Source organism: Lepisosteus oculatus, chromosome 29 (assembly GCF_040954835.1).
Source record: "Lepisosteus oculatus isolate fLepOcu1 chromosome 29, fLepOcu1.hap2, whole genome shotgun sequence".
Lineage (NCBI taxonomy): Eukaryota > Metazoa > Chordata > Actinopteri > Semionotiformes > Lepisosteidae > Lepisosteus > Lepisosteus oculatus.
The window spans coordinates 2,149,584-2,170,635 of record NC_090724.1 but is presented as its reverse complement, the minus strand read 5'-3'; the positions used below and the strand labels follow the sequence as shown (position 1 = coordinate 2,170,635).

General features: G+C 45.5%; 1 protein-coding gene across 1 annotated transcript; it reads right to left on the bottom strand.

The window, feature by feature from the left end:
* Nucleotides 1-397: 397 nt before the first annotated feature.
* On the bottom strand, nucleotides 398-20,847 carry rexo1 (REX1, RNA exonuclease 1 homolog). Its single transcript, XM_006639919.3, has 17 exons — nucleotides 20,832-20,847; nucleotides 18,694-20,184; nucleotides 14,928-16,564; nucleotides 13,909-14,010; nucleotides 13,411-13,615; nucleotides 12,600-12,757; nucleotides 11,909-12,046; nucleotides 11,677-11,800; nucleotides 10,892-11,017; nucleotides 10,126-10,263; nucleotides 9,539-9,652; nucleotides 8,472-8,545; nucleotides 7,702-7,812; nucleotides 6,908-7,023; nucleotides 6,307-6,445; nucleotides 5,675-5,795; nucleotides 398-4,522 (listed from the first exon to the last, which is right to left on the bottom strand). Exons 2-17 carry the CDS (start codon nucleotides 18,884-18,886, stop codon nucleotides 4,434-4,436), a joined length of 3,585 nt encoding a protein of 1,194 aa, XP_006639982.2. The 5' UTR covers nucleotides 18,887-20,184; nucleotides 20,832-20,847; the 3' UTR covers nucleotides 398-4,433.
* Between the last annotated feature and the right edge of the window lie 205 nt (nucleotides 20,848-21,052).

Here is a 21,052-nt window from a genome sequence, read left to right as displayed (position 1 = left end):
CTCGAGTCCTCTGGCTGGTTCTGATGGTTTGAGGATCAGGCCCCCTCACAGTCAGTCTGCCCCACTCAGGAATGAAAAGGTTCAGGTCCTTCAGCCTGTCAGTGCAGGACCTGCTCTTGAGCCCTGTTATGTCACCAGCTTTGCTTCCCTGAACCCATTAGAGAGCAGCATTATCCTTTCCAGAACGGGTTAACCAGACTTGCACACAATATTCAAAATAAAATCGTACGGGGACATTATACAGTTGCAACACAACGTCTCGATTTAAATTCTGCACTTTTAACATGAACCCCATGAAACTCCCTTGGCTGTGCCCTTCAGACCAGTAGCAGTCATTGGTGTTTGGATATACTAAATGGCAGATTAAATACAAAACCGAAAAAATTGTAGAGAAACAAAGTGTCAGTCAGGTTGACTTTTTTTTCCTTTAATAGAAAAAAACAATACAAAAACGTAACATTTCAGAATATATACAACTTACAGATATTACTGAACTTTACACAATGTTGTATAAGGTTACTCAGTTTCTTAACTTTATTAGCATAGTTATTGTATCTCGACACAACATCAAGTGAAATACCTAACTAGCAGGTGGAATATACACGTATTGAGTGACTACCCCCTACAGCATTTGTAACAAGTTCCATGCAACCGAAAAGACACTGTCAAAGTATTTTAGCAAGTGGGACTACTTATTACATCCGTGGCTTCAGTGGTCGAACTCCAATTTGGTGCAGGGCTTTTTCTAAAAATCACAAACCGTTCAAATCACCCTTGTGTCGTGAAATTAAAGAACCAATGTAACTGCAGCAAGTCTTTAGCATATACGCAATGCTAAATGGCACAATGCACAATGGCAGTTAAGGATTAGTCTTTAAGTGAAAATAAAAATATGCTGCATAAAAGACTTCACTAATTAATCAGGGCTCATTTCCTTAATTGCTTAGTTTCAGAAGTTGTTCTGGGTTTGTGTGCTGCTCTGTACACTGTAGAAGTAGTTTATCTTTAGAATAGGGCAATAAGGAAGTTGAAGGAGATTCTGCAGGTCAAACATTGATGGGATACAAATAAAAAAAAAAACTAGCCAAGTAAATAACTGTACTGTGGTGTCCATCTTTTTATGAGTTATAACATATCCTTGAGTGTGCTGCCAATTAGAGCACCTAGTAAAAAAACAACACGTCTAGAATAGACAGAAGTGTAAACACTGCATATTAAGCGATATGAGTAAAGCCCAGAAGCCAATCAAGACTAGTGAGAGGCATGGCTTTCAGGACAGGTCAAGGAAAACTTACTATTTGACCCAAAGGTCACAAGAGGGAGATACACAAAGCCTGAAGTAAAGTATAATCAAAGCACAACACTACACACATCAAACTGAAAAGATATTTGATTCAACAGTGGCAAAGAAACACACGTGAGCAGTTTTTTTTTAAAACACAAATTGTAACTACATATTAAAGGAATCTGGGAGTTTATATTCCTCCTGTTTTTGTCTGATTGGGGATGTTCCTCAGCTCTGTCTGAAGCTTCTGTCCCTACAGGAGTTAAACACACACACACACATGCATGGCTCCATGTAAAAGCCATGCTCTTGTGTCGGTTGCCTCATGCTGATTTAAGCACATCTCCAATATTACTGCTGTTTAGACTAGTGACTGCCAGGTATAAGACTGATACACATGAACACTTGTCATCCACATTGCCGTTTTGAGGTATCAACCCAGGGGCACAACACGGACACGTCCTTTGCTCTTTGATGCCAGTATCAGTCAGCCTGTCCCAGGGTAGGTTTGAGGTGGAAAGATTTAATATGAACCAGGGAGGGAATTCCTGACTACACGGCCCCCACACCTGGGCACCACTGTCTGTGAATTTCCATTAGTACTAGCTGTGACCACGAAAATAATAACTTAAAACTGTTGTTACAGAAAGCAGATGATACAGTGGATTGCAATGCTGCTTCGCAGTGCTGGGGCCCTGTGTTCAATTTCTGGACCGGAGGTGCTGTGTGGAGTTTGCATGTTCTCCCCATGTTCATGTGGGTTTCCTCCAGGTGCTCTGGTCCCCCCCCCACAGTCCAAAGACATGCTGGTAGATCAATTGGCATCTGGGAAAACTGGTCCTGGTGTGACTGTGTGCTCGTTTGTGTCTGTGTGTGCCCTGCAGTGCACTGGTGTCTGGTGCTGTTGCATGCCAGGATAGACTCCAGCTCCCCCATGACCTTGAACTGGAAGAAGCAGTTAGATAATGGATGGGTTACAGAAAACAGATGACTAAGTATTAAGGAAAGGTGCTGTATATACACACTTCAATTTCAATGCCCACAGCACCATAAATAAAAAGAATGAGTCACTTGTGGCTGTGCAGCTATCAAACTGCACTGTGGACCAGTGAAAAGAAACTGATTGAGAGAACAAAGCTCATTGATTTACTGATGTTTGTTGTTTATGATGTAAACATTTGGAGACATTTTTAATCTAACCGTTTCATCACAAACTTGACTATGAAATAATGTACAACACGACACATCCTGTTGAAATAGGACTTGTTAAACAAATGTTGATTCAGATGGGGGCATTAACAAACTGTTTTATGATATTCTTTGGTTACAAATTACCAATTACCAATTTATTCTGTAAATTACAAAATGTAATTATAAATTGGAGAAAAAGAAATCCTGCATGTATTGCTAGAAGAGTCTCTATTTCAGCCTCAAATATTAGCTCACAAATATTATACTAATAAAATAACCTTTCGGGAATTCACTTGCACAAGTACTAATTAAACACATGAGGCTTTGGGAGTGTATGAATGCCAGACTGTGGTAAACTGATACACCTGACTGAGCAACACTGACAACTCTACTGCTGAAACTGGTAGAATGCATCATCAGATTAAAGACCATTTATTTGTTTTGGGGGGAAAGAGGATTTAAACTTCCGTGCCTCTGAACATTTAAACATTTATTTTCCCTTTTCATAAGGGAAAGACAAGGTTTTAAGAAGCATGGAAACCCATCTAATTCATATTAATCTTCCTGGTTGTACTACGGTAAAATCTCTATACATGTTTTGTGCTCCAGCCTTCAGAGGAATGGAATTAAAAAAAAAACGATCAACCTACTCAATCTAAAGTGAGTTTTAGAACATCTTCCCTCTGATTTGAAGCTTTTCCAGAATTCCAGTTTTAAAAATGAAAATAGAACGGTTTTTGAAATAAGCATCCAAGCTCTCCCATATTTGGTTTATTAACGTAGGCTTTACAGCACAGTTCACTTAGTGCCTCCATTCTTCATACATTCAGCACATTAATAAAGATAGAAATTTCACAAAACAGCCAGGATCTCCTGCTGAGTGAAGGCTTTACAGGAAAAAGGTTCATTTAAATCAGATCTTTTCATAAACAAAAAGCACAGGTCAATTATTTAACGTCCAGTGAAAAACTATCAAGTCTGGAGACTTTTAAAACAGGTGTAACAAGAGAGCACTTCAGAGGGCGAGGCGTGTCCGGTGAGGAGCCCCAGCCCCAGTCCTGGCAGCTCCGCACAAGCCGTCTTATTTCCTCAGAGGACCGGTTTTCCTTAATTGACGGGAGGTCTTAAGAAACACCTGATGCAGAATTTGGAGATCTCAAGGTGAACTTATTAAAAGCACCAGTTAAATTCCAACCTCCAAGGCGTTAAAGTGAAAACGGTTCATGTGAACCCTATCCCTGAGATCAACTAAGGACTCAATCACATAGCAGAGCTCTGCTGGGATGATCCCCAGAGCAAGCACTGGCAACCCCTCTTGCTATTCACCGTGTTTAGAGCATGATGCTGAACTAGCTCTGCATGCTAGGCTGGATCTGTGGTGTGTTATGGCATAATCATTTTACTTGAATTGCTACAACGTTTTTCCATTCAAGGCACCAAACTCCAAAAACAACTTTTTACTGCAAGGTTTCTTTTTTGCAAACTTATACACTTTGCCCAGTTAGGGATACTTCCAACGGTCTTCCCAGAATTCCCCTGCCCTGGCTGACTAGGCTACCAGAAGCACTTGCATTGTCTATTTTGAATGTGGGGAAAAAGCACAACGTGACCTACGTACACATACAAGGTTAGAAATGCGAGCAGCTGGGAACCGCGGGAGAAAAATAAAGTTAATAGTGCTGATCATGATCAGAATTAAAGAAAACTCTGTCTCTAACCCAGTCGTTCAGGATGCCAGCCCCAAGCCGGCCGTTAAACTTGGCTGCTCCATCCAGCTGGGGACGCTGCCCCTTGGACGCGCAGTTCCTGCTGCCTCGCTCCGTCCCTGTGGGAGGGGGGGCCCTCTCCTTCCCGGCTGGTCTCTCGAGTGCCCCTCCAGCAGCAGCTGGAAGGTCTCCCGCCCCCTCGTGTCCGCGCCCGAGCACGCGCTTCGCCGCTACGCAGGCCCCGGCCCGGGTCATCTCTTCACCTTGGCGTCCTCCCTGATCTTCCAGATCATCAGCTCCATGCAGGCGCTGGCGTCCTCACTGGAGTCGTGTCCTTCCACTGCTCGGCGACAAGCGGTTCCGCGCGTCAGGCGCTGGGGCCGGGAGCAGAGCGCGCAAGCGCACCCTTGTCAAACCCCCACTCGGCTGTCCGCACATCTTTCAGACTTAGGGCCAGATTTCTTTGGAACGCCAACATTAACTACTGTATCTTTGAAAACCCACTTTCGGGTTGCCAAAGTGGTCTTTCAGACATTTACTCCCCACTAGTCTTTTGCTGTTGTGCGAATAATCTTTGCAGGCCGAGACCTTCTCGTTTACAATGTCAAGGGCTGCTCTTGGCATTTTATCGGTTCTGTACTCTCACTGCCTTGTCTTCTGTGCCACAGTGGTGACAGACTCTAGAACAAGTTATCACTGCACAGAGGAATTTGTTTTTAAAAAGTAAATGACACTTAAGTCTGTTCATCAATGCAACTTGTGCCACTGATCAATAAAATTCTAGGACAGTAGTAATCCACTGTTACATTTTAAAAATACCACTTTGATTTGATTCTGGAAAGCTAGTCTTCTCCACAGACAACACATTCAGGGACCAATTTTCCTGCTTGGGGAAACTACCCTTTCTTGTATTTTGGGGTATCCAGTATGGGGAATATAAGGACCTCTAACATTCCTGACCAATAATAACCAGATGTCAATGCAACCATTCTCTTGTTAAACATAAACAGCAACTATATTAATTGTTCCTGTTCTCCTAAGAACAATTTTTTTCTAGAATGCTCAGCATATTAGTAATCCAGTAATCATAAGCAGTGTGTTTTCAAAACACAGACCCCACACACGGCTATAAAACAGCTGGAAGACATCGTGCATTGTAACTGGACAGACGCTGCGGTCAGGAAGAGCCTGCACTCTGAGAATTAGCCCACAATCAATAGGTCTTCTGAAAAAAATTGTACTAACAAATAATGCATCTCTCATAAAATCTACATTGCACTGAATTTTAATGACATTTGGACAAGTAAATTAAATCTCCCAGAGAAAATACGGACTTTTGTTTTTCCATTAGTGTTGAAGTTTATCATAAGGCAGAAAAGTCTAAAATCTAGCCTGTATTTCATTCGGCCCTTCTCCCTGGGACAGTACTAAGACCGAACCACACCTCAAATCCTTGTCTTTTATTCCGTGAGGAATCCTCGGACGGGCTTACCGTTGTCCTGGATGATGCGCTTGAGGTGGTCAGCCATGAGGCTGCGCAGCGCGCGCTTGTATGGCAGACCCAGGCGGTGAGGGAAGACTATGGCCGTGTCGATGACGGTGCTGTGGAGCAACTGGGGAAACGAAAAACACGAGGGCATCGTTGTGCAAGATAAGATAAGATCACAAGCGGCTCGCTGGGATCCCGTCGCCCATATAAACATCAGAGCTGGAAACGTCTGAGGCTTCTGAGGGAGTCGCACTGAAGCTGGATGGTGCAGCAGCACTCTGAGGATGCAGGGGGCAGCCCGACGTACACTTTAAGAATTTCTACCAGGAGCAGTCCTTATGAACTCGAAATAAATAACCTTGGGAAATTGCCTATGAGTAATATATGATGAGCTCTGGGCATTTTTTTACTTTATCAAGTTGGCACCATTTAGGATAGATGCAAAATAACTCGGCTCCTGCAGATCATCTGAAGGAAGCTGGGCACAAGTGAACAAAACTCAGAATGAACGAGCATCCCTCGTGAGGCCCGAATGATGTGCCGCATGCTGCCGCGAGACTCCTCAGCTCACCTGCGCTGTTCCCAACGGGGCTAATGATCCCAAGTCGCTGCGGCCCAGGCTGTCATCCGCTTACCTTCAGTGCAAACAGATCGCTCTCCAGGCTGTGCCCAATGAGGATGGAGTCTGCGCTGAACATGCTGAGCAGCACCGCCTGCACGTCCCGAATGGTGGTGGTGGTGTTCTCCAGGTCTTCTTCTGTCACCCCCGAAAACCTGCAGGCAGAACACAAAGACGTGATGGAGTTTTGCAAACGGCACTTTAATTCATGCATGGATGGTGTCCTGGACTTATTTACAACCCCGGCTGCGAGTATTTTAAACCAGAATTAATGATCGTATGATTTGGCGATATTATTAATTCCCAGTACTTGTTAATGCAGTCCGTGTTCGTTTTTTCAAAACAATAATGGCAGAAAACTCTAAAAAAAACAATGACGTTTTCAGTTAATATTTGCATGCATGCAAAATTCTCGTTTATATGCACTGCAGCTAATTTGGCTATCTTTCTAATTAGAAACAAACAGCTATTATTTTGTTTCCAGCTTGGGTCAGTGCAAGCTGGAACACCTTAATAAACAATGACTCCCACCAGCTGGTGACTGGTAATGAGAACGCGGATAATCAGCAATGACTTTCCACTGCCGAGAATGTGGCACCTTTCAAGGAAAGCTTTACCGTGTGTTGTAGTCCACAACTTTGCTGTCAGGCTTGACGAAGGTGTCATAGACGACCTTCAGCTCTGAGTCTATGACTGTCACCCTGGTCAGCTCCAGACCCTGCTTCGTATAGCACTGGAACAAGAGGGAAGGAGAAGCTGAGGGCAGATCCAAACCCACTGACTGCTGGGAAGGTGAGGTTCCCACTTGGATGATCTCTGCCTGGCTACCCCACCCATCAGTTACAAAAACCCCACATGAACACAGCATGTCTCCCCAACAACAAGAACAGCATTTCATTCACTCTTTCAGGAGCATGATTCACCTCTTTAAGTAATTGTCTGAACAAATATTAGCTGTTTTTTTTAAGAGAAGAGATTCAAATTTGAGTGAATCAGCCCTGATTTCTTTCAAATCAAACTTCACTGCAATTATGAGGATGGAATCTATATAGTGATCAGATGATAAGCATTAACCTTCTAACCATCTGAACATTATTTTTCATCAAAGATTCTTTAAATAGACGTATATTTTAGGAACCAGCAGAACACCCAAGAGTCATTCATATCAAAATAGTTAATCCTTTCCATGTGAGTAACACGTTTTATCATGAGATATATTCTATGCATAAAAGCATGGTCCTGAAAATTAAGAAAAACTCCAAGCAAAGACCAACGTTACCCATCCACCTCAAGACCTATCCTACCCCTTCACGTACAGTGCAACTGCAAACAAGGGAGGTGCAGGATACAGGCTAGACTCTTCGAATCGACCCCCGAGCGCAGCAGATCAGACACAGGGCGGCTCCCTCACCATCTCGCAGTCCAGAGCGTACATCCCTGGATAGCCATCAGGGGGCATCGGCTTGCTGAAGGTCTTCACGAACCCTTCCAGGTTCTCCTTCCGCCCATCCTGCACGTGTTGCTGCAAGAGAGTACTGGGGGCTACAAATCCCTTTCACACTATTTCAGGTGTGTGTGTGGGGGAGGCTGTCAATAGATTTCATGTGTGCTTTACCCAACTCCTGCTGGTGGCTCAAACCAGCACTTGGAAACTGTGAAACAGTAAGAGGTTCTTAACTGCTGCACGACACTGCTCCCATGTGGTTTTATATGGAACTTACACATGAAAGCCAAATTGAAGTCTATATTTTTTTTTTTATAAGATCAGTTTATTAACCATATAAAACTTCTTGCATTAGGATTTCGTCTTTTTGCATACCCCAACTTGCTCTCCATGAGACAGACACACAGACAGGGAGAGAAGCTTGGGGTCAGAGCGCAGGGTCAGCCATTGTACAGAGGCAACGATAAGTCATACAATATTGCACTAAATAAACACTTCACAGAGCAGATTCATTTAGTAAAACCTGATCTTAAGCACTAATAGGATCAAGAGCACCATGTTTCTGGCCCGATCCCTTCCTGGCATTGGAAACCCCTACAACAGGGCAAACAGCTCTAGGCTGGAAGATAACAACTGAAGCATTTAACAACTGAAGGCTAAGTGCTTCATTAAAGCATTGTTGCAGAATAGCATGAAACACAGCCCCGTCGGAGAAAGAGCACACACACCGTCCCTACCTTGGCAACCTGGCAGCCTGGAGAGCCTACAGACCCCGAGCAGCAGCTGTACTGTGTCTCCCACCCGCCAGGCACTGGAACACAATCCGCATCAGACGTTCGGCTCAAAACCAGCAACATCTAATCTGAAGCAGGACCTCCGGGGGACCAGCCGGTTACACGTTTGGGCCGTCTCCAGGACCGCTGCTTGCACAACACTTTCTCATTAAGCACATACGCATCTCTACGGCTTTGTAACTGCCCATTCTGCTTCATAAATGAATTTAGGAGAAAATCTTCAGCACTCTGTGCCAAGATGAAGCAGTTGTTCGATTAACATGCAAGCACTGGCAATGTCACATAAGCATGTCTTAAACACAGGGGATTGTACTGTAGGGTCTCGGCATCTGTGAATACAACGTTTGTGAATTCGCCGATTAGCAATTCGGTCTGGCTGAAAGGGCAGGGGTAACCCGTTTTAAATTAGCCGTGTAACAGACCAGGAGGATTGAGGAGTGAGACAGATCTAGCTAGTGACCGAGCCTCTCCCTGCCCCCTGCCCAAGTACCCACTGACCTAGTCTTCGCTCCTCAGCGTGGTCTTGTTTTAGTATTGTATCGAATGCTTCAGGTTCTGTGTCAGCAGTGTGGGGAATGACAGGTTGCCTGATGGTTTTATTGGCCGTTTCATTACAGTGAGGTCTGCTGCTCATGGAGCAGAAAATAGCAGGTAAGGCATCTGCTGGATGCAGAGGAGGGATTCATGTTGTTTTAACTCATTACTAAGTTTGTGATTACTTCTGTTTGAGTTGATCTATGTTTTTATTAATGTAAGGCCAATGCATTAGTACTCTATTACAGAATGGAGAATTTCTTGTCATTTAACCATGCATACTCTATACTGCAGCACATTATGTGGTCGTATAAGGGAGGGCTTGCTTGAATGAGAATTTGGCTATTCATCACCGTTTCCTGCCATGTTGCAAATGTCGAGACCCAACTGTACTTGACGCTGGGACTGACAGTAGTTAAAACTTGCATCTCTCCTCCCTCACCCTGGCGAAGCTGTCCCTCCACACTGTGACCCACCTCTCTGCCGGCGCAGTCTGCCCCAGTGGTGGTGGCACTCCTCCCTGCGGACGCAGCTCCCTGACAGAGTGACCATGTACTCCGTCCCACAGCGGCAGCACACCTTGGTAAAGGCTGGAAAACAAGGTGCATGGATAACGCAAGGTCATGCCACTTCTTTAAACCAAGGGCTGCAGGAGCTGGGAATAAACTACCCTGCTATGTTATCCCGTCTGGATTAATTAACTCACGAGTCACAGCAGCCTCCTACTTTTCCAATTTGTTTTGATCTTATCTCTGAATGGTCACTTTTCACATTAACAAGCACCACCTGATAGACTGAATGTCATCCTCTTTTCTTTATTGCAGCTCTTACTTTGCTCTCTTAACGCTGCAAGAAACCACAAAACCTGCTTATGGATCAGTGCCACATTATGGAGAATCCATCCATTTTCCCACTGCATCCCCCCCAGTCAGGGTTGCAGGGGAGCTGGAGCGTACCCTGGCAGGCAACAAGTGCAAGGCAGGCTACACCCTGGACAGGACGCCAGACATGTGCTCTCCAGACAGAGGAGCACAGACACACAAAAGGAGCATAAAGATCTTACGGTCCGCAGTCTTCTTTTCGGCCACACCGCAGACCACTGCCCGGCCAGGCTTGTCCGGGTGCGAGCAGGGGTAGCCGTGCTCCTGCAGCTGCTCCTGCGTCATGAGGTACTCCTTCATCTTCCTGTACAGCACTGAACCTGCGCAACAGACGACGAGCTGAGCTCAGCTCACACGGCTCACGCACACCCTCGTGAGCACAGCGCAGAGGTGCAAGAAGCCACAGAAGGTTTGGAAGGAGTTTTGATCAGCGACGAGAAGGGCCATTCCCGGAGAACGCCAAAGAAGGCACAAACAAGGCGTCTCCCCCATGGTGCTCCAAATCCAAGCGGTTGTACAAGATGTTTTATAGACCGAATACAGCTCTGGTCACCTCTGTTATTACAATCAACAGGTGTTTAGAAGTGATCATTGCATATGCATTAGAACTATACAAAATACTTCCACACAGGGCACAATGGCTGTTCCTGATTACCTTGTTTCTGAAATGTCACATAACACAGCCGTCTGTCTACAATGCACTCAGGTCAGGTTTCGACAACAACCTGCTTTCAGCTGCGACCCGGTTGAAGAGGATTGATTTTTATTGGCAAGTCCTCAGTTTTTTGCTGTAATTCACAACAAAAAATTCCACTGATCTCATAAAAAGAGCAAATGTATTTGGGATAAATCTTCAGTATTTTCACTCTACAATATAAGCTATAAGCTCTAACCCTCTGAAAATTGAGTCTTGCAAAGAATTTTAGCTTTTAAATGAGAGAATCTCACCTGTCAGCTCTTCCTCTGGCTGTTTTCCTGATCTCTTGATGGTGTAACTGGTCTTTGCTGCCAGTCTGCCACCCAGCATCTCCTCATGGGAAAGACTCTTCTTGTTGCTTCCTCCACTGGGACTCTCTGAATGGCGAAGAACAGAGCAGATCAGACCCTTTCCAACAGCCAGTTCCACTGCAGAGTGGTGTGCTGAAGCCACGGACTCCCACAGTTTCTCAGCTTTTAATACCGAAACGTTAATACCACCGTGCTCCGCTTGTGGAGCGTCAGTTGGACTTCACAACGAACCTTCGTTAAGGTTCCTGCAGAAAGGAATAACAAAACCTATTGTGTCCCAGAAACACTGACAAGTGGGGACTGTGTGGGCCAGGAGTGGATTCCCAGCCGTCTGCTGCGGGTGCTTGCCCTCAATCCAGACTGACCTCAGACTGCGTCGCCATGTGACTGACAGCCGACAGCCACACAAGAGGGCTGTATATAATGGGGGACAGGATGAAGGCACCAGTGTGAACCGGGGGCAGAGGCAATGATGAAGACAGAAATCAAATAGCAGTAAAACTTTGTACGTTTTCAACTGAGTTCCAATTAACCTACTAGGATGTCTTTAGACTGTGGGAGGAAACCCACACTAACAAGGGGAAATACAAACTTTGCACAGGTAGCCCCCCTGATCCAGAACTGAACCCTCAGCCCCAGCGTTGCGAAGCATCTATGTTAACCACTGTGAACTACTTTCACAAAAAGCTGAAAAACAACTGCGAAGAAATCCAAATGCAGCGTACTGGTTGTAGGCGATATCGGGGTATTGCTTTGACTCCTGAGTTTTTTCAGCGTGTTGACGGCCACGTTCAAGTAGATATTGCGACTGCTGCTCCTGTCATACACCACCTTCTCCTCCACCAGAGCCTGCGCACAGCGAGGGAGAAAGGAAGAGGTTTAATGAAGGTTTAATAAACTTCTCCAGGCGGTTCGCTTCCAAAATGTGCTGAACTGCCTGCAAGAACTTTCACCAGCCTTTTCGAAAGCCTCCTCCTCTGTGGAGCAGAACTTGATGCACTCGTCTATGAAGATGTTGAGGTATCTCTGGCGGACGTTGGTGGGGACTTTGGCTCCAAACTCCGTCGGAATGACTGGCCTCTTCAAGTTGGAGCTCTGAAACACAACAGGAAACTTCAGCAACAATCCTGCCTTCAACTAGCAATCCCAGAAAATGAAAGATTTCGTAGATCTCATTTTACAAAAAGCACACGGTTGCTTTTAACAAGATCAGGCACTAAAACCAGAAGTAAAGCTAATAACATAGCCCAGAAAAAGAATACAAGAAAGGTTACCAGCAGGTGGGGGTCCTTCAGCCCATCTAGCCTGCTTGGCAATGAGTAGCTAACTGATCATAGGATCTCATCCAGCCGTTTCCCAAAGGAAGCCAGGGCAGTAATTTCCAAAGATGTGAATCATACAAATCAACTGGGACCCATGAGAACTACAGTGTGGTGGCTTTTCATTTCAGATGAACTCTTGAAACTCTGGCAGCCTCGTATCCTAACTGAACAAATCAACTGCAACTGGGGTCACCAATAAATTGTTTTTAGTGTGCCATCAACTCATACTTTATAAAGTATAAAGAACTAACCTACAGCCTATAGCCATTGCCGGACTGTGGCTCTCAAGGAGAGAATGTGCTTCAGCAAAAAGGCCGGGCGGTTACCTTCAAGCTGGGGGTGTGCGCCATCCGCCTCTGCGCCGTGGTGGAGCAGGTCTTGGAAAGGATGGCGGCGGAGGTGTGCGCCTTCACCGGCAGGGAGCTCGGGCCCGACCTGCTGGGGGAGGCCGCGTTACTGCCAGTCTTCTTGCCTTCCACAGGACCTGAACAGGGAGGCCAGAAACAAACGGAAAAGAGATGCCATGATGACCTCTAAAGAGAGCTCGCCAATTCAAAACTTTTAGCACTACAACCTGGAACGCCCAGAAATACCCAAACTGCACGTTTGGGTTTGCGTCCTGTGGACCAGGGCTGTACAACATGCAGGCAGAGCAGGTAACAAAGTCAGAGGACTCTCCCACAACTCATTTACTTGTTTTACTCATTTACCCATGTTTCTTGCTATCACCGAGGGAACAGCTCCCTTCCTTTCTGGCACATTTAAGCAGTAGAACTACAAAAAGAAGTTATAACACCATCCGCCCCTACTTCAGATACAAGAATCAGTTTAGCTTGAGCCCTTAAGTATGATTCATGACTGTGTAGTGCAAACATCCGTTTTGCAAAAGAACTGATTAGGACCTCGGTTTACGCAGATTTATTTTAAATGGATGCTAGTCCCTCTGGCATCAGCTTAGGAGACTTCTGGCCCACAGTAATGAGTCAGGGCACACTGTCCAGTGATTCCTGAGTCATTCCCAAGGTAACCAGTCAGAACAGGAAACTCTACACTACACAGGGACAACCACAGCAGGAAATCGGGCTGCAGAAAGAGTGGGGGGGGGGGGGGGGTGTCTCTGGCGATTTGTGAACACACCCAGCTTGGCTGCCAGGGTAGAGGGGCTAGGCCGGTGAGCGACTCTCTTCTTCTCCCCCGGGTACCCGGGCGTGGCCCCGGCCGTTTTGACAGCTGCCGCCAGCTGTGCTGCCTGCTGCTGTGCAATCTGCATGCGCTGGTAGCAGATCTCCTGGGCTGTGGGCCTCCTGTATGGTCTAATCACTGGTCTGGGGGTCACCTCAGCCTGAAAGACAGGAATCGGCATGCGCTGACATCTTCTCAGTTTAGTTAGTAGGTACTGTAAAGTAATCTCCAATGGAGCCCTAAGATTAAGATCCCAAGAACACTCCAACCCAGCTTTTCGTCTTTCAGTCATGCCAGGGTAAAGTGAGCCAGACCCAGCCCAGGTCCGTTTCCAGATCGGTTCCAGTCGATTTAATCCAGAAAGAGGCGGTGTCACATGGGACCTAAACGACAGCATCTGCAGACAGAAGCCAACACGGAAGGCTGCGTACACTTCTTAATATTCTCACTCACGTCTCCTTTGGTCACAAAGTGCGAAACTCTCTTCTTCTGTCCCGGGAAGAGGGTTGTTAAAGTGCCGTCTGTGCCTCCATCCTCTGCTGGCTCTTTAGGGACCTGAGACAAAAAGAGAAGCATTTTTCTTCAAAGTCAGCTAGATTTCCAAAACAAATAACTCAGCTCATCAGGAAAGGAACTCTGTGAGGTTTGTTTTCGCCACCTCAGTGCTCCATTGGTGTTCAGAAATAAAAGCTACTCAGTTCACTTCAAAGAGAACCGAGTTCTTTTTGCTGGTCCAGTTTTGTATTTTGGTGGACTGAGTTTTTTGTCTTTCATGCTGCTGTATTGAACTGATCCTCATGAATCACTGACAGACATGCAGCACCCCAGAAAACCTTGCAGTATGTGACAACCTTTTTTTTCTGGTTTCTGTTTTTGCTCTTTTTATTCAGGTATTAAGCAACAACTTGTGAATATCGTTACAGAAGAATGCCTGAAGCTATACCTTAGTGCGATTTTTAGTTTCTACATTTTGGTTAGTTATATTGTTGATAGAGAAACACAGAGCTGCCATTCAAAACAATTATCATGATACATGACAATGCTTGTGTAATTCACAAACTTCTGAACATCCCACACTGTCCCTGCCATCTGTGTACTCCATGTGGGAGGAACATCACCAACATACCCTCACTTTCGTATGGGGTTTATTTGGAAAATGTAACCAAAACTACCGCATGCACACAGTGAAAATAAAACAAAACAAATTTGTTTTTTTTTCCTGTATAAAACAAGATAATTTCTGAAGATAATCTCAGGGTGGTTTGATTTTATAACATCAAAAACTGGATAATTCGTGTCAGCAACCATATTCCACATGAATTTGGGATTGCCAAATGCTTACACTTAACAAAACAAGAACTTTTATTCTTCAAAAGTGCTCAGTATCTAAAACTGATCCGATTGCTAATCAATGTCCCCTTGGCTTCCTGAACACATTTTGGCTGAACACCAGTGTCATGAGAACACTGTACCTGCTTGCCCTGTCTCCCCTTGTCCTCCATTTTGACGTCCGTGGACTCGTTGAATATCCTCAGGCACTCTTCCATGGGGTCCGACTCGCAGTCCAAGTCCATCTGCTGACCAGAAAGGTCCAAGTCTTCCAAGAGGACGTCGTCTTCCTGCGCCTCGCCCTCGGATGACGAAGAGGAGGAGAACTCGGACGCCCTTCTCTTGGAGCTGCGCCGCCCCTCCGCCGCGGCCCCCCGTGCCCTGCTGCCGCCGGGGTTGCCTTCCTCCCCACTCTCGTCCCCGAACAGGTCCACGTGGCTCAGCGTCCGCTGCTTCGCCTTGGCGGTCGGCGGCTTCACTTTCTCTCTGCTGGCTGCTTTCCTCTCCCTGTCCCTGCTCTCCAGCTTCCCATTTCTCAGCTCCTTTGATTTCAGCTTGCCGGGGTCCTTGGAGTCCTTCCTGCTCGCGTCCGCTCTGTCCACAGACTTGCCCTTCTTCAGGCCGCCATCGCCCCGTGCTTGATCCGCCTTCCCCGCCTCCGCCCTGCGCTTCTCCGCCTTCCCACCGCTTCCCTCGCTTTTGCTCTTCTTGATGTCCTTGGTGCTCTTCTCCTTCGCTTTATCGCGCTCGTCTGCTTTCTTCCCATCGCTTCTCTCCTTCTTGGGCGCCTCCTTGTTAGTCGTCTTGCCCTCCTCTGCTTTCTTCCCTCCCTTGTCCTTCAGGCAGTTCTTTCTGGAGCCCCTCTCCCCACCCGGGGCTCTCTCAGTTTTAGCGCTTTTCTTCTCCAGAGCTCTGCGGGCAGGCTGCTCCTCTCCTCCTTTCTCCTCGGTCCAGCCCGGGTCCGTGCACTCAGAGTCCTCGCTGTCGGGCACTTCGGAAACCTCCTTCTTCGCCCCCACCCGGCTGAAGCCCGTCCCCTCTTCCTCTGCTTTTCTGTGGGGGAAGCTGCCACCCTGCAGCCTGCTGATGGGACTGGGATGATACTCGTCCCCGTTTTCGTCATCCGAATCCGAAAAGGTTGGGCTTGCGCTATACGTCTGGGAATCTGTTTTCTGCCTAGGTTTCTTCATGGCTGGCATGTAACCCTCCTCTGCTTTTCCTGCCTTTTGGTGCCTCTTGCGTCCCTTCTTGTCCAAGGAGCTCTTTTTATTCAAGGGTCGGGCTGAGTAATTGGACAAGGGATCATACTCTAAATCCGTTGAAGGTTTACAGCCATCTAGAGTGTATTTCTGCCGAGCTGGGGGAGGATGAGCAGGTTTTTTGATGGCGGCCTTGGAAACAGCAGTGGGCACGTATTCCAGAGAGTTTCCCAAACTCTTGCTGTCCGAGTCCAGAGTGTACTTCCTGGAGCGTGGGGTGGGGTTGTAGTCTCCCGCGGAGATGATCTGATAGCTGCTGGGGTCATACTCAAGGGAGCTATAGGGGTCCTTTGAAGCAGCCTTGTGCCCTTTGACCCTGGCCATGGGGTCATACTCTTGGTCCTCAAAGCGCGAGAGCTTCTTCTGCTCACGCTCCACTTCACTCTTGACAGCTTCGATGGCCTTGTTGACCAGCTCCAGCTCCAGGAAACCAGGATCCAGCGGTCCAGAGTGCTCTGTTGGATCTCCATTCTGCCCTGCTGGCCTCACTACCTCAGGATTGTATGGATCATAGCCTTGTTCTGCAAAGTGTGAACAGACAAGTTACTAAAGATTTTTCAAGATAGACAAGGTGCTTCTAAAGTAAGCTGGACTACATATTGCACTGGACTATAAAGGCCATGTACAGTGGAGCTCATGAAGTTTGATCTGTATACAAAGCAGACCATAGGGAACACTGCCATGGTAAAAAAAGACTGTACTTTAAACAGATCCACACAGCTACCATGTCCTTATGTGCACGTGAGCCATGATGGACTTGGCCAGGTTTCACACTGTGCTGAAGTAGTACCATCTGTCAACACATGCAACTGTTCATAGGAACAGCTCCCAGTTTGTATGGGCACCTCATTTCACACCTCCACAGAGTAGTTTTATGAAAGACTTACATTATGGCCAACTCACGTTACAAGATCTTAGTGATTTAAGTATTTTTTAAAAATTACAATTAGATTCACCGTGTTTATTTTCCATTTTGTGATCAGCAATTTCTATTGAATCCAAACTACGCTCCCGACACACACACACAGATTTCCTAGGGACTGGAAAACAGCCAACACTTGATTTTCTTATAAGAAATTAGTAGACTAAAATAGTAAAAAGTAGTTTCTATGACTGAAGAATAGAACAGTCCCACAAGTGTAGCACCATCTGAGGAAGCTTGAGGCAGTCCTACTGCAAAACAATCAGGACTTTGTCTGTCTGCTTTAGCAAAGCACTGAAAAGGAAAGCTTCTCTTCTAAAAGGACATTGTATAAAAGTACATTAAATAAATTTGTGCAGGTGATTTAGAACAATGAAATTCACAAAGAGTTTGTAGAAACTCACTGTTCTATAAAAAAGTACATCGTATGAAACAACTGCTACTGCAGCAAACGAAATTGATAACAACTCACAAAATATATTTTATGATCAATACAGATTTAAACTTTTTTTTTTTAAATCATGTACACTTTTTTAAATGTACTTCTGCCCTAACATTCAAAAAGGCAAAAGGCTATGACATAGTCGATCAATTCTGGAGTTTCTAGGAATCTTGTAAATGTATTTTATCCTAATATTTTTTATTAGGATCAACTGAAAAACAATATTGTACCTTAAAGGTATTACAACACGTAGCATGTTTATCAATTAGCTCACTGTTGACACATACGAGTATTAATACAATTATACACCAATAAATAATTCTGCTCCTAAGGTTTAGAACTGTTCTATCTAATATACATTATCCTAAATAATAATGATGAAAATGAAAACAAAATAATTGCAAAGGAACAAGAATTCATCTTTTGATATTCAAGACCTATCCAGTTGTGCCACCATGGGATTAACACTATTAGCATTAATAAAAAAAACTTTCTGGCTGTCAGATATTAATTAAACTTGCCAGGTTCTTAAGAGACATTAGTGTCTGCAAAGAGTTCTGTCCCAACATTCTGTCTAAGCTACAGTATGAGAAGGCATTTGCCCAGGACACTGTTTTCAGATCTGTCGTCTCACGATTAAGGTGCCTGTCAATCAGATACTGCTTGGGCAGGACAAAGAATACTTTTGAAGGTGAGCTCCAGTCGCACGTATGCACAATTTACAACTCCTTCCCAGCACGGAAATGTGGAACGCGGCACATCTTCCATTCCCCTGTGCATCCTCGAGGACTGGGATCTTCGCTGCCATTCACTGAATATAAAAGCGTTATTCTGACTCAAGGAAGATGAACACCAAACAGCCGCTATTGGCAACGCTTCGTAGGAACATTGTTGAGGCGCCCTTGTGTGTATCACTCGCCAGCTTTTCACCCACAGCCTAGAGGAACATCTGCTGTGTGACTACTATTCGCTTACTGGTGTAAACTACTGAGGAAACGGAAAACCGGGATGTTACAGATACCAACAATGCTAAACGGGACGAGAGCCATTGGAAGGCAATGACCCTCTTACTCGATGACGCCGAGGGAAGTTAAAAACGAGCACAACGTCATCAGTTCTATTTGAAAATTTTACGCAGGCATAGTAATGCTCATTGCTTTCTTGAAAACCGAATCGTTTAGATTAATCAGTATCGCTTGACACCAAGCTCACAATGCATTTGCATATTACGGAACTCCATTTGCTCCCCCAAAAAGCAGTTTTCTACACGAAGTACTAAAACTTGCCGTTTTCTTTGAAGCTCAGCTCCTTGGGCTCCGGCTTGTTGGCGTTGTAAGACGCCCTCCTCGGCTTGCTGTGTCTGAAGTGACAGTACGGTCTATTGCACCGCCGTCCGCTGCTTTTCTCGTTACTGTCGTTCGCGGTGTTTGCGATAAAAGGGCAGTCAATCCCTCGGAAGAAGCCGGTGGATCTCAGCATCCTCTTTCCCTACCACTTTCATACCCGCCCTTCAGGAACCGAACCTTGTTTTGCCAGCCTCCTGTTCCTAACACTTTTTCTTCTGCACAAGCGACAACAATAACAAGCTTGCAGACGTCGCCATTTTTAACTGGGAGCGAGAGAAGACCCTACGATCAGAGGCTTTCGGCGCAGTTTATGACGTCATCAGGCGTGCCGCTGCGATGCCTGTAACGCTGGAGCTCACAAATCAGGACTTTTATTGCCTGTACCGCCTGCTCGAGAAATCTCTGTACGAAAATCAGTAGAGGCATACAATAAACCGAATGCAATTAATTCATAGAAAGATGGCTATTTATTGAAAAATAAAGTAAATTAAGCTCATATCTGTCAAAAAGAAAATCGGCAATGCCCCTATCTTTTCAAAAATAACCCTCCCTTTGGTGTTACAGAGTTCAAGCCTTTGTGTCCAGAGTGACTTGTGCGAATCGAGATTCTTAGGTCAGCTTGAGTCCTGTTCATGGGGCTCATGGCTCTCTCTCTACGTGTGCACCCTCAGAAGATCTGTCAGCTGAGAGTATGTACTCTGCAACCAGGTCAAAAGCAGTACTCTACGGAAACCCCAAATGCCACAACACTAAATAACAATGCAGAAAGCAGAAAAATCCATCCCAAGAGCAGCATTGAGACTCTTCTTGCTCTGTGTCCAGTTATGCTGAGTATTAAGCCCACTACAGCCGACACAAAAGCTATGCATATGTGGGTCCACACAATGATCTTGACATGATCAGGAGCTGCTGTCCCATTGCTTCTGTTTTCAAGTGTACTGACGTTTCTGAATTGCATGGCTTGGAATCAAATTATAGTCTTAGGAGAGATGACACTGAGATACAAGTCAGACCTGATCTTGGCCACGTTTCACAAGAGCTGTGTCTAGAGGTGCATCCGTTCAGAAGAATCATTGGTCAATTTACCACCGCAGTCTCAGAGAGGCTCCCCAGAACGATTCCTTTGGCTCTCCATTGATTTCCAGGTGGTCTTAAGGTCTGCCAGAACTGCAAAGGGAATATACTGTCTCGTTCCTCATCCAGCCCATGAATCGAAACCAGTTTTGCACTTCCTAAAACACATCAAATGAGCCATCCTTAACATGTCTTCAGGAGTGACTCTTTGTGACTCCAAACGAACGTGAAGCCAGCTAGTTCCACCATGCGCTCTTCTTTTCCACGTTTGGACTGCACACAGACTCTTTCCCACAGATTCGACAGCAAATTGTTTGTGCTGAGTGATGCCCGTCTGTCTTGCTCCACGTCTCTTCTCTTTATCCACAATGGCAAAACCACAAATGCAGGCAGGAAAACAAACCAACAGGGAATGAGATTTAAATATTGTATTCAAATCAGCCAGCTTCAGTCAGATAAAAGGGCGTCCCAGACTGCACTGTGCTAATGTTAAGACAAAGGAATATTCATCAGCATTTAACCATAAAGTTTAAATTTGTATTTAGAATTTTACTACCAAACAAAAAGCACAGGGAAGTGCAAAAGCATTGAACTGGCCTTTCTGGAAGATAATTAAAATGTCCCATGTGGAAGATCCCAATATGCATGGCAAATCCCATATTTCCCCACATTATCTACTTAAAGAAGCTTAAATCAAAGTCCAGGATCGGTAACAGACTGAAACGAAACAAAAGGTTTTACACATAGAAATGCAAATGCTACCAATTTACTTAGCCCAATCAGCTACCTCTTATTTCCTCTACCAGCCAAGACCGTGCACAACAAGCACCCTTTACGTACAAAGACACACTCATGTGCACAGATCCAACATTCCACTTCAAAGAATTAATCAATTGCTCTGCACTGGTAAAACTATTACGAGCTCATTGGCGCCCTCTGCCGGCAGCTCTCCTATCATTACACCCTTCCCACAGACCCATCGCCTACACCCTAAACATCCTCACAGTTGCTCAGCGCTTTTTCTGGACGCTCCACTCAAAGCGTTTTACAGACAATGAGGACCCTCCTAAACCACCACCAATGTGTAGCACCCCCTCCCGGATGATGTGACAATGTTTAAACGTTTACTTACGACGTTATAACGTGGGTGGTAGACACGTCCTTCCGTGAGGCTCAAGAGCCTTAGAGTGCTAATTAATAAATACCGTTTCAGTTTGCGTTGACA